This window comes from Xiphophorus couchianus, chromosome 22, assembly GCF_001444195.1.
Source record: "Xiphophorus couchianus chromosome 22, X_couchianus-1.0, whole genome shotgun sequence".
NCBI lineage: Eukaryota > Metazoa > Chordata > Actinopteri > Cyprinodontiformes > Poeciliidae > Xiphophorus > Xiphophorus couchianus.
Window position 1 is genome coordinate 10,302,992 of NC_040249.1, and position 12,472 is coordinate 10,315,463.

Consider the following 12,472-nt stretch of genomic DNA (forward strand, 5'->3'; position numbering starts at 1 on the left):
ATTAAAAAAACAATTTTTTGGTTTCAAGTTATGATTTGTCTCATATCAAAAAATGAAAATGAAAGCCACTTTGAGAACTTAATTTCCATGGCTATAAGCTACTTTCCTAGCATTTTATTAAAATCTCAAATATATTGTACAATTTAACTGTTTGGTATTGTTTAATTGAGTCCAGTCTTCATATCGATGAGGATTAGCTAAGACAGGAGGCAGATATACTAAGTATCCTATGAAGACATGTACAGCAGCATGTGTCATGACCATGTTCTTTTTCAATACTTGATGTGCCAGAAGATAATTGAATCTCTTCAGTTAAAGTGCAGTTTATTCCAAATATGTTGGAAAGATGTCATGATCTGAATTAACACACTTTTTTCCTAAATAAAATTTACAAAAAGCATTTTGCAGTCATATTTTTGCACTGTGTAAAATCTTATCACCTTTTAATCTACCATAATGCTCTTATGCACAAAACGGAAGCTCTGGTGAAGATATTAACCTTTAAAGTCAAGACTTAAAACTGTACAGAACATTACTGAAGTCTGGTTCAATCTGGCTTGTTCAAAGGAAAACGTATTTAGTGGTGTTAGATGAAAACCATAGTCACGATCACTAGGTCTTCTGCGCTGAAACATATGGTCTTGGCAGGACTGAACTGCAGCAGACTTGGCAAAGTAATGCCACAGCCATATTAAGAGAATGACAGTTCTGGGATGTTGTGGGACAAAATGCTTTTCACAGATGTTGCCTCTGACCTTTACCAGAAACTAATGAGTAGTTGTGATCAAATGTTTGGCTAGAGCAGAGCTAAAAGGCAATTGTGTGGTCTCACTAGCTGATGAGCTGAGATGTCTGTGAGAAGCTTGCTCTATCTGGCACAAGATGTTTCTCATTTCTTAAAAAGTAAAAAATAAAAATAGGTAGTGTTCCCTTATTTGAGTAACCCCTGTATTAGTTCAGAAAAACTATATAGGAAAAACTGTACAGAAAAACTATTTGGTTGAGCATAAGATTAGAAGTGCCAAATACACAACTGAAATTAAGAGTCAAGATTAAATTACTGTAAAGGCCATATCCAGAAAGAATGTATTTACATATTAACAAAAGAATTTGCTGCTGTTTTTCCACAACTAGGATTTATTGATAAATTAAACATTATTTCTCCACATTTAAAAATATTTTTCCCACAATCAAACCAATATTTAGTCTTAAGAGAGAAGTATTTACTTGACCGAAGTCATGGATAGTGTTGTATTTTTCACCTTTCTTTCTCATAAAGGTGGGTTCAAATATAACAACATTTTTGGGTTTATATGTGTACAATCCATACTCGCTATAAGGCAGCAATGTGTATTGTTTGATCAAGAAACAACCTTACTCCCATCTAGTTGACATGTAATTTGCAATTTTGCTGAATCTAAAGTGCCTTGCAAAAGTATTCATGAACTTTTTTACGTCTCATCACATTACAAATACAAACCTCAAGGTATTTTATTGATATGGTTAAAAATCTAAAAAGCAGTCGTTTGTATTCAGTCCCCTTTCTTCTGATGCCCATAAACAAAATCCAGTGCAACAAATTTCCTCCACATGTTACCAAATGAGAAAATAGAGCCCACCTATGTTTTCTTTCATCCAAACATATTTTCAGTTTGTTTTGTGAAGACATAAGGGAAGGTCAGTAAACAAACATCATCATGACACTAAGAAACACATCGGACAGTTTAGGGAGAAAGCCCTAGAAATGCATAAACAACAATCATCTCCAGTATTAGGTATGCCATTTTATAAAAATCCAGGTTTTATGGAAGAATATTGAGGGAAAAAAAGCACTGCTCAAAGAAATCTTTAAGTCCTGTTACCACAAACATATGGATGGAAGAAGTTGTACTGATTAAATGTGTGCAGTTTTTAATTTGGACTGTTGTTCTACCTAATAAGATCCCCCAATAATACACCACAGAAAGCAACTGTAATGTAATAAAGTTGTAGAAGTATGAATACTTTTTTAAGGCACTGCATCTAAAAAACAAAAATAAATAAAACAAAAAACACATTATTGACACAGTTCTTTACGATAAAACGTAAAAATCCAGAAACTTAAAACAAAGCAAAAAACAAGCAGCACAAAAATATTAAATGCAACAGGGTATATAATTGCACATGCACACAAAGCATGCACATAGACAACATCCCGGGATGTCCTTAGAGGAAACAAGGAACATGAAATGAACACAGAGCTCAAACATCAGCAACAGAGGTCACTTAATTGCTACTGCTCTAATCCTTAAGTCAGCGATGAAAATTTATGTAAAGCCTGCCACAAAGATGTGTCATTTTCAACTTTAACTCAATGTTAAGTTTTCAACCCACTTTCAGGAAACTGTGACAGCAATAGGTAATACTACATCTAAAAGCTATGTACTTTACGATGTACCGCCTTTCTCTTTTTGTCCAGAGTGAATATGTCTTGGTCTGCACAGTTCAAATGGATAACCCTTTTTTTTCCTCTGACAAGGTTCAGCCAGGTTTGAAATCAGTTTCCATGCCAAACCGTCGGCTGAAGTCTGGGCTAATGGAAACCACAGTCTCATAATGGAAACCACAGAGCCCAAAGTACAGTGGACTCCAACAGAACATAACCCTTGTCATTACTACATCAACATACGAGCTGTCAGTGTGCTCATGGGTGTATGCTACAGTGTAGCAGGAAATTTCACCAAAGCTAACATTAAACACAAATCTAACATCAGGAGTAATTTCAGTTTCCAAATAGCCTGAAAGGTTTGTTTTAAATGACAGCAGAGTTGAAACCTTAGTTGCATTTGGAATAATTTAAAATGTATCATGATCTCATCGATTGAAAGCTCCATAATCAGTCAGTTGCAATAATCTCCTAATCTCATTTCCATTTTGCTTTTCATGTGTTGACAGCTGCTATATGGTAATGTATGAAAATCTAGGCACTACCAGAAAGCCACATGACAAACCAATTTTTGATAATAGCCTCTTCCTAAACTTATCTAAATTTGTTCTGCAAAACTCCAGGGCTCCTCAGACTTTGCGTGTTTTGTGGGTATCTTGTGATTGTTACCATGTGTCTGACCAAAGGGAGTGACGGAAAGTAGTGCAGCAGGAGAAAAATAAAGTGAGAGGGAGAAATGATCCTCAGTTTTGACAAGGGCTTCACTCAGCACCCTTCTACGAGTGAGAGCTGAAGTCACTGGCTAAACAACATTTCATCAATCTTATCTCAGTGGCAGGCGGGTGTTACAGAACAAAGGCTTTTTTTCTTTCCTTCAAGCCTTACTGTTCTGCTGACTCTACAGATTGTCCACCACTGAGAAGAGTGACTGAAATTGATGGGAGCAACAATGGAGAGGAGTGAAAGAAAGAAACAGAAAAGGCAAGATGGTACCATGAAAAATTTGCAGAAAAGAGAGAAAAAGAAGAGGACTATCTGTCTGCTCTGAACACATACAGCATGCTCTTTAAAATATAATTTTTTTTTGCTGGCGTGCTAAAAACATGTTGTATTGGTCTAAATTACTTTTGCCATGACATCACCATCTCCTTTCAGTTATTTCTTCATAGTAAACAATCAACTGAACACCTGGGCATAAGATGTAATGCTTTAAGAGTGCCCCCAAGTGGTCAGATAAGTACTAATGGAATTATTCAGAAAGCATGGCACATGATGTAAAGCACTTTGAAATGCCTTGCTGCTGAAATGTGCTATACAAATAAAATTTGATTGATTGATTGATTGATGTCTACCATGCTGGGGCGCCACATGGCTCACTGATAGAGCAGGCGCACCATTTACAGAGACTAGTTTTCGACATAGTTGTTCCCAGTTCGACTCCAGTCCCCAATTATTTACTGCATGTCTTTCCCTTGTCTCTCTGCCGTTACTCCTATTTAACTACTGTTGAATAAAGGTCATTAGTGGCATAAAATCCCTTAAAAAAGAGCAACTAACATGCTAAGGTGACTGAATTTCCATTAGTGCAGACAGAATAGGGTGGCCTGAGCATAAAATTGAAGCTATGACTGAATTAAATATAAATTTCTGTTGCAGAGGTGCAAATATGCATGATGTATGAAAGCAGCAAATGTTTGCTGTGGAAAATTTTTTCACATGTCCTGGTGATTAAACTGTGTGTGCTACAATGACGCTGAACTGAAAGGTAGATACCCAGTAGTGTGATGGGGCTTAAGGTTTGAGCCACAAAGGGAAAAGAGGAGTAATGTACAATAAGCATTGTGGCACTCTTGTACAAATAGTAAACTGACCAAAGAGTCACACAGACTTTACAGTCAAATCCACACGCACGGCAAAACAAATGCTGACACCACATAGACACACACGAGAACAGAGGACCGAGCAGGCAAAAAAACCAAGCAAAAAGCAATTGAGAGCCTCCAATGGGAGCGAGGCATCCAGCATTCAAGGGTGTGGGAGCTGACTGAAGATCAGGGCCAGAATAATGTCAAGCACGGATGATGCAATGTGCTACAGCAGTGACAAACGACGGCGATTAGGGCTTTTTCATCGGGTTTGCAGGTAATGAAAAAGCGACAAGACGGCAGGTCGTAAAGAACATCCCAGGTATGATGCAGCTGAGGAGAGGATTAAGGCATGCAGAACTAACTCAAGCAAAATAAAATAAAAAAATAAAAATAAAATATAAAGTAAAAGAACTTATATCCTGCAATGGTCATTGTGATTGATGATGCTTGAAAGGACCACCAATAATAATGCACTTGCAGATGTTTCAGTCTTTCTATGCTCTCGTGGGAAAATCCTTGAAAAGTGGATAGTAGGGATTTCATGACTCTTTGCTTCATTTTATTTATTTATTTTTTAAACTGAACCCTTTTATGGATGCATTGGACATTTGTATTGCAGAGAAGCACCACAGGTCAGCGTGTTGCAAGACTAAAACGTTTAGCAGTCATGAAAGCTCTATTGTCCAAATTAAATTATAGCGCAACACAAGATGTGTTGAGGTGGACAAAAACAAGAAAATAAACAGCACACTGATGACTTAAGGAAAGTGTTGAATGAAGGAAAGAGAGAAGTAGATTCAGAAAAAATGGTAGGTAGAAAAAAAGTGAAAGAGTGAAAGCAAGAGTGAGGGGGCATGAACATGTGTGTCCTAATGGCCAAGGTCTCCAGTCACGTAGTGTGACTTCATCTAACTTTATTTTACTATTGTACTCAAACTTTATGAACATGAAATGTCAAGTTAACCAACCCCTGATATCTTATAAACTTAAAACAGGGGGTGCACTTTAGTCACACAACCACACCTTGTCTGGATTTCAACTTACTTTCTGCCTCGTGTTGAGTTATAACTCCCTCCGTATTTCTTCCGATTAAGGATGAGAGCAGCAATTTCTGGCACGTAGCGAGCAAACATGGCCTACATGCATGGAACAGAAAAAAAAGAAAAAAAGGCATGCAGAGAGGGTTCTACCGCACACTTAAAAACAGCAGAACCATCTGGAATACTTACTTTCTCCCATTAACCGCACTATAGGAACCACCATATTTCTTGCGGTTTCCTATTAACTCTATGATTTCAGGGACGTAGCTGGCAAACATGGCCTAAGGAGGAGATAGAAGACAGAAGAAGAGACTAAAAAAGAGACTACTATGCCAAAGAGTGGGTAGTGGAGAATGTGCATCCAATTTATTATTTTTTTTCTTAGATGGGACATGTTTTTGCTTGCTAGAAATCTGCTAAGATTCATATATGGGCAGAATGTCTTCATATGGAAAAAGATTTTATTGCATTTCATGTTTTAAGCCCCACTATATTCAGACACAAATTTTGTCACAGCTGAATAATTGTCAGTCTGTGATGGCACCAAAAGCCTTTCTTTGGGTGGCAGAAATTTAAAACTGAAACCTATGTGCCATGTTTTGTCCAACAAACACAGATGATCTGGCAGGTTGATTTGAAAAGGCCCACCTGATGGTTCACAGCTGCAAAACACATCAAGACTCATTTGTTGGGCTAGAGAATGAGCTGGATGCATTTTGCAAAGTTACACAGCTTCGAAAGGGATAAGGGTTGAATTCAGTAGAAATGCCGTCATTAGGTCAGTCATTGGTGTTCATTTATCAGTAAAAGCTTAAATATCTACCATAAAGCTATAAGGAGAGGACATGCGTGAGAATTAGGCTGGTCAGCTCAGACAACTTTAAGTTTGACTGGCTCTGATTACTGACTGGACATTTAGAAATGTAAAAAGAAATGTAAAAACATCTTTCTCTGATCAATGTTAATGTCAGCTTGCACTACCCAAAACACTCTTTGGAGTGGAAGTTGTTATTGTATCTTAAAGATTCAAAGCTAGCGATTTTTAGGATACAAATTAAGTCAAAGGAAGAACAGCAATATCAGGAAAAACTGGGTTTTTAATGAAGGGATGACAGCAGAAATTTACACATTATGGGAAATTAAAGGATATTTCTATTCTATCTATTCAGGCTAGGAGTTAGACATTATCAGCACGGACTAAACATTTCACTCCTTCACCATGTTATATTCTTAAGGTTTTAGTCAATTTGTTTCACATCAACGCTGACATTGGAATATAACATGGCTGCTCTGAATTAATAAACACCTTTATTTTTATCTCTTCAAATTATTCTCCAATATAATACTACATGTCCTCTGTTGCCGAACATGTAGTTAGTCTTTCAAATTACAAATTTAGAAAAATGCACACTTTTTAGATTGCATTGCCAATAGTAGTCACACTGCTCACTGAGCATATAATAATAATAATAATAATAATAATAATAAAGACAATTTTTAAGTTGGAAAATGGCTAGACTGTGCTTGGACTTGTTCCCAGCACAAACAACCACCGGCACTTGGTCCTATTAAACTTCTGTCTGATTTAGTTTCATACTGAAGCAGACTTTCTAATTTATTTCACTGCATTTTTATTTAGAGAATAACTTAAAGAAGTGAAAAATGTGCATGAAAAACTCACATTCTTTGTCTGTTGGAGTTCTAGATCACAGACAGTTTTGCCTTGCAAATTACAAATATCAAAATTTCTTCTGGGAACCACTAAAAGCAGCCCAAGTACCCCCTCTACTGCTTTTACCACAGTCTAAGAACCACTGCTCTAGAGAATACACACTGAGGTGAGTGTTATGTTAACTGTGCTTATTGAACTAATTACTCATAAAGGATGTTAACAACACAAAGTTTCACTTCCTAATAATTTCATTAATTTCACATTAGTAAAAGTGTTTTGCAGCAACTACTGTCTCTCACACACATTGCAAGTCATCACTGGGCTGAATAAACACAATACTATCATTATCAATGCCCGCTGAAAGCAGGGAGGCTACAAGTAAAACTGATAGGTATGGTTTTTAATGAAAAATCAGGTCAAAGCTTAACAACAACGGAATTTGGATATCAGGCCAAAATGTCATATTGGATCAACTAAAGTAAGGAGTAATGTTAGGGGTTTAATTTGATCTATGTTTCTAAAACTGCTCCAGACTGGAATCATTTTTCAGCCACTGGTGCTGACAGAAAGCACGCTAAGTTGCTTACATAAAGACTTCAAGAGCTTTCAGCTCTCTGAAAAACACACCATCTATCATCACAAGCACAAAGCTACATATCGTCACACATGTGTAGGTAATATTTAATCTGTCATGGATCCAAATTTAGAAATAAAAAAACTAACTGTGATTAGGGTAAATCCTTAATCCACAGCCCTCCAGCTTTGTGCCGGTGCTCATGAGTGCTTACAGGTGTGCGCATTCATGCATGCCTGTGTTTACGTTAATGTCCTTGTAGCAGCCCAACAGGATACTAGATTGTAAAGAGGTGAGGGAGGAGGGGGTTACTGTGGTACCAGTCAGGCTGGCCTGAGCTTCATCTCCCTGCCCCTGTGTTTGTTGGAAATGTGGGAGTAGACACGGAAGGAGGGGTGTCCTGAAACCGCAATTGCTTTTATAAGAGAATAATATAACAATATTATGAGACAGAAGCATATACTTTAATCCAACAGATATAGGATGGACACAAGGGGAGCAGACAAAGAAACACCGGGACCTATAACTAGAGCAGACAGGATACAGTAGGCTAAACACAAGGATACTGACATATAAATAACAAGTTCAGGTAAAGGCAACGGAGATTAAATTATTTAAAAACATACTTTGTTAACATATCACATATTTAATACAATTTGCAGTCATGATTTAAATTAGGTCTAAATAATCTATTAAGGAAGGATATAAAAGTGAGGATAGGGAGGAAAGAAAAGTTTGATTTTACCAAACCACCAAGGATGAAGAAGACCATGAACAGGCGGCCCAGGGTGGTTTTTGCATAGACATCCCCGTAACCCACTGTAGACATCGTCACCATCAGCAAGTAGACGCATTCCCAATAAGACAGCGACTGGGAATTTTCAAAGTTTTCCCACGGATCCCCTGAGTTTTCCACCTACAGTGGAAATGGGAACAGAAATAGTGCAGATGATTAGACATAACACTCATCAGAACTTCCAAAACAAATTTCTTAGAATTTAATACATTCAGCCAGCTGGGATATGTTTTTTCATCACATCAAGCTTTGACTACCATCTAGTGGTGATATTTTATAATGCATGATGTGTTGCTGAGCAAGGCTGTTATATAGTTTATAACAAATTAAATAAATTATGTCAATTTCATTGTTTGGCTAGTTAGTGTTCAACAGCATTTAATGAAAGAAACAAGATAAATAGGGAAGAACAACTTTGGGCCGTTGTCATTATTTACATATTGATTTTATTTCTGCACAGATATAATAATCATTAATTACCAAACAGGGCTTCAAAAATAATACCTGATGAAAATTTCTGTTGTTTATATGTCAAAGATAATTTTTCTATGAAGTGAATAAGATGATTACTTTGCCATGTCAAATTGTTGCTTCAGTGTCACTACAAGATGTGTCTCCATATACAGTTCTGATCAGATGTTTGTCAATTCTGACATTAGGATCACAATGTTACTGTTGTTATTGGGGTTATCTATTATTTATTTGATTATACACAATATATTTCATCTTCAATATGAAACTATTTGAGAGAAGAATGATGATATCTCAAAACAGGGGTTGAAATAAATATTTAAAAACTTTGGGTGAAATTCTTGCATTCATGATTATATACAACCTTCTGACCAGAACTGAACAACCTGCAGTCAGAATATTTCAAAGAAATGTAAATATAGCAAACCATTCTCAACTCGGGTCACTCAGTACACTGTACACAGTACACATACTATGTGTACTCAGTACACATAGTATACACTCATTTTAGTATACTATGTTAAAGTTTACCTACCAGATGTATAAATCCAGCCGCCGTGAGCCACGTGCTTATAAAGATGGAACACAAGTTCACCAGCTTGATGGAATTGCTGGGTTGGAGACGAACAATCAGACAAATTACAGAGAAACACCTGACAACAACAACTGGTTCCATACTTCCAACTGGTCAATCAAAATTAGCATAAATAATAATCAATGAGAAAAGATATAAATTCATAATGTAAAAGCAAAAATACCTTTTAAATACATGTGTAGCTTGTATTTACACATGTAACTAGATGTGTAAATACAAGCACAAGTATTTACACATGTAAATACATGTGCATGTATGTATGCATATAACATGCATTCTCTGCATGCATGTTACATTTGCATGAAGAGAAATGATTACAATTAGTAATTAAATATGTATAAAAGTTAAGTCAATTTAAGATGAAGATTATTGGATATAAACATTAAGGTGGTAAAATTTTTAATTATTGTTTCAAGTTTTAATACATAGAAAAGGTATTTTTTTCTTACCTTGTTTTCAAAATATTTAGGAACTGTAATATTTCTGAGAATTGAATCAGTCTTAGTGCTCTCAGAAATCTTAAACCTGTTTGAAATAGAAACACATACAGAAAGAGAGTGAGAATACAATGTACAACAGAAGAAAAGAATTTTAAGGAATAAAACACAACTTCAAAATAAAGTATTTGGATAGACACAAATGGTAGAAAATTATTTAGTCATGGCTGGGAAAATATTCATACAATGACAAACATTAGTAGGGATGTTATGTGGAAAAAGACTCCATGAAGGACCAGCAAATCATCATTGTTGTTTGCTGCAACCGCTCTAATCCCATGAGAAATGTATGTACATCTTTAGGACCAAAGTAAATTGTTGTGATAAGAATTTCCACTAATATATTCTGCACAATCAAAAATGTCTGACCATTTAATTGAATATTTATCAGACAACTAAATAAAACCTAAACTCCAGATTGAACATATGTCAGTGCTAAGGCTCTTACCCCAGTTGGAGAGAATGTGCATACAGGACCAAAGTGTATGGTAAAATCCAGTCTGCCCTCTCTTGTCATCCTGGCCATGATGGCTCTGCCTCACCCTATAGCCATTCTGAAAGAGATCTCCGCAAGACTTCTTTCGCCTCCAAGTCTCCTGGAGGTTCTCCAAGTTAACATCGCAGTGTGTACGGCGGTAGACGAGCAGTTTAGGAGGAATCATTGTTTCAAACCTTCCAATTGTAGTCAGAATATTATTTGAGAAAAATTCTGTCTAGGTTTCTGATACAATTATAAGAAAAATGTCCAACAAAAATCAAGGGCTTCAGACTGAAGAGCTCTAAAAGTAAACGGTTATCATGACAGTCCAGTCTCAGAATGTCTATGTAATCAAAATGTCAGCTCTAATAAGTGTTTTTTTCCCTCTCAGTTGTGTTACAGTGCCCTTAATCCCCACTACACAAACCGATTTACCTTTCTCTAGGCCCCTGTCAGAGCATTACCGTTAACTCCTGCAGAGCTCTCTCTCCCTCCATCAGCACACAGCTGTGTTGCACCTAATTTTCAAAAAGGTCTGCATCCTGCCAAGGATTAGCAGATATGAAAAATAATTCAGAGGGGAAAAAACAATAATCCTTATTCAAAAGGGGGTGTGTTCTGCTTTCATTGTGTCATTTCAAATCAACTCTAATGGTGGAGAAATCTACAGTGGCATCATATTATCATTATTCCCACAACCCTGCAGGCATAAACCGGTATAGACGCTGGATGAATGATATGATAATAATGATAAAAATTACCAGTGTTGTATAAAGTACTGAAATCTCAGAGTCAAGTAAAAGTACAAGTACCTCTCCAAAATATGACTTTGGTAAAAGTCGAAGTCACTGACTGAAATGTTACTTGAGTAAAAGTCTTAAAGTATCTGAAACGTCTTGTACTTAAGTATGGAAATTACTGTAAAAATGGATGTACTCAAGTAATGTAATGAAAAGTACAAGTAAAAAGTAAAACAAAGCAAATGCAGTTTGAATGACATTTTTTATATTTTGGTAAACTTGTCAAATACACTTAAAATAATGTACCCAACCAAGTGCAGGCAAAATTAAACCTGCTAATAGATATACCTGCAGGCATCATTTAGTTAAGAAAATTAGGTGCTTGCTACTTGCTAATCAGTAGGTGGGGTCAAAACACTTGCGTGGGTCAAAACACTTTGTTTCTCTCTCTCGCTTTTTTGTAACGAGTAACTAAACCACACATTGAAAATGTATCGGAGTAAAAGTACGCAATTAAGTTCGGAAATATAGTGAAGTAAAAGTGAAAGTCATCAAAAATTTTCATACTCCAGGAAAGTATGAAGTACTCCAAAATATACTTAAGTAAAGTAGTGAAGTATTTTTACTTCGTTACTATACAACACTGAAAATTACTAACGATTTACATTTCTTATTAAATTTTCATTGTGAATCAAACCTAGCATCTATGAACAGCAGCCAAACAAGAACACATTTTCACAATTACAGACGTTGGAATTACAAAAAAATGTGTCTCAGCTGACGTATATTTTTATGCACTGTTTGCATGGAGTGTTTGTTCTCCCCATCTCCTCTTATTCTCAGTTACAAATTATCTTGTTCTCACTTGCTGCTTTATAACAATGCATGACTCAACATTAAATTATTTTTTAAGGAGTTGTTTAGGCTTTGTTGCAGCTCTAGGGGATATCTGTGGATTACAAATCTCCTTCCTATGCATTTTTAGAATAAATTTGTAAAATGATCTGATTAAAGATAAATTTTCTGTGAGAGTGAACATGTTACATTGTATATTTATAATGTTGCAAAACGGAAATAACACTGTAATAAATAACATTTTGTCATGTGATATTTATAATATTTCAATAATACTATCGACTTCCTAGTTGGGAAATTAAGAAATGTAAAAACAGAGTTCTCGCATATAAGATTAATTAAGTATTTAGGAATAAACTAATCAGTCAGTCAACTACAACTTTAACAGATATGTTGTTTTTTCCCCCCTAAAACAGAGACTGCTGGGAAAATTTATATTGAAGAAAGACAGTCTTTCAGAA

The 12,472-nt window shown here is 35.9% G+C and overlaps 1 protein-coding gene across 27 annotated transcripts in view; it reads right to left on the reverse strand.

Annotated features, from left to right (window-relative positions):
• The window catches only part of kcnma1a (potassium large conductance calcium-activated channel, subfamily M, alpha member 1a), a 166,008-nt gene that overhangs the window by 58,875 nt on the left and 94,661 nt on the right, over nt 1-12,472 (reverse strand). For all 27 annotated transcript variants that reach the window (XM_028006208.1, XM_028006207.1, XM_028006209.1 and 24 more), the window contains exons 6-9: nt 9,891-9,966; nt 9,382-9,457; nt 8,325-8,495; nt 5,523-5,614 (exon numbers count right to left, since the gene is read on the reverse strand). In XM_028006208.1, the coding sequence (XP_027862009.1) occupies nt 5,523-5,614; nt 8,325-8,495; nt 9,382-9,457; nt 9,891-9,966 (415 nt within the window). The remainder of the gene's footprint in view (nt 1-5,522; nt 5,615-8,324; nt 8,496-9,381; nt 9,458-9,890; nt 9,967-12,472) is intronic.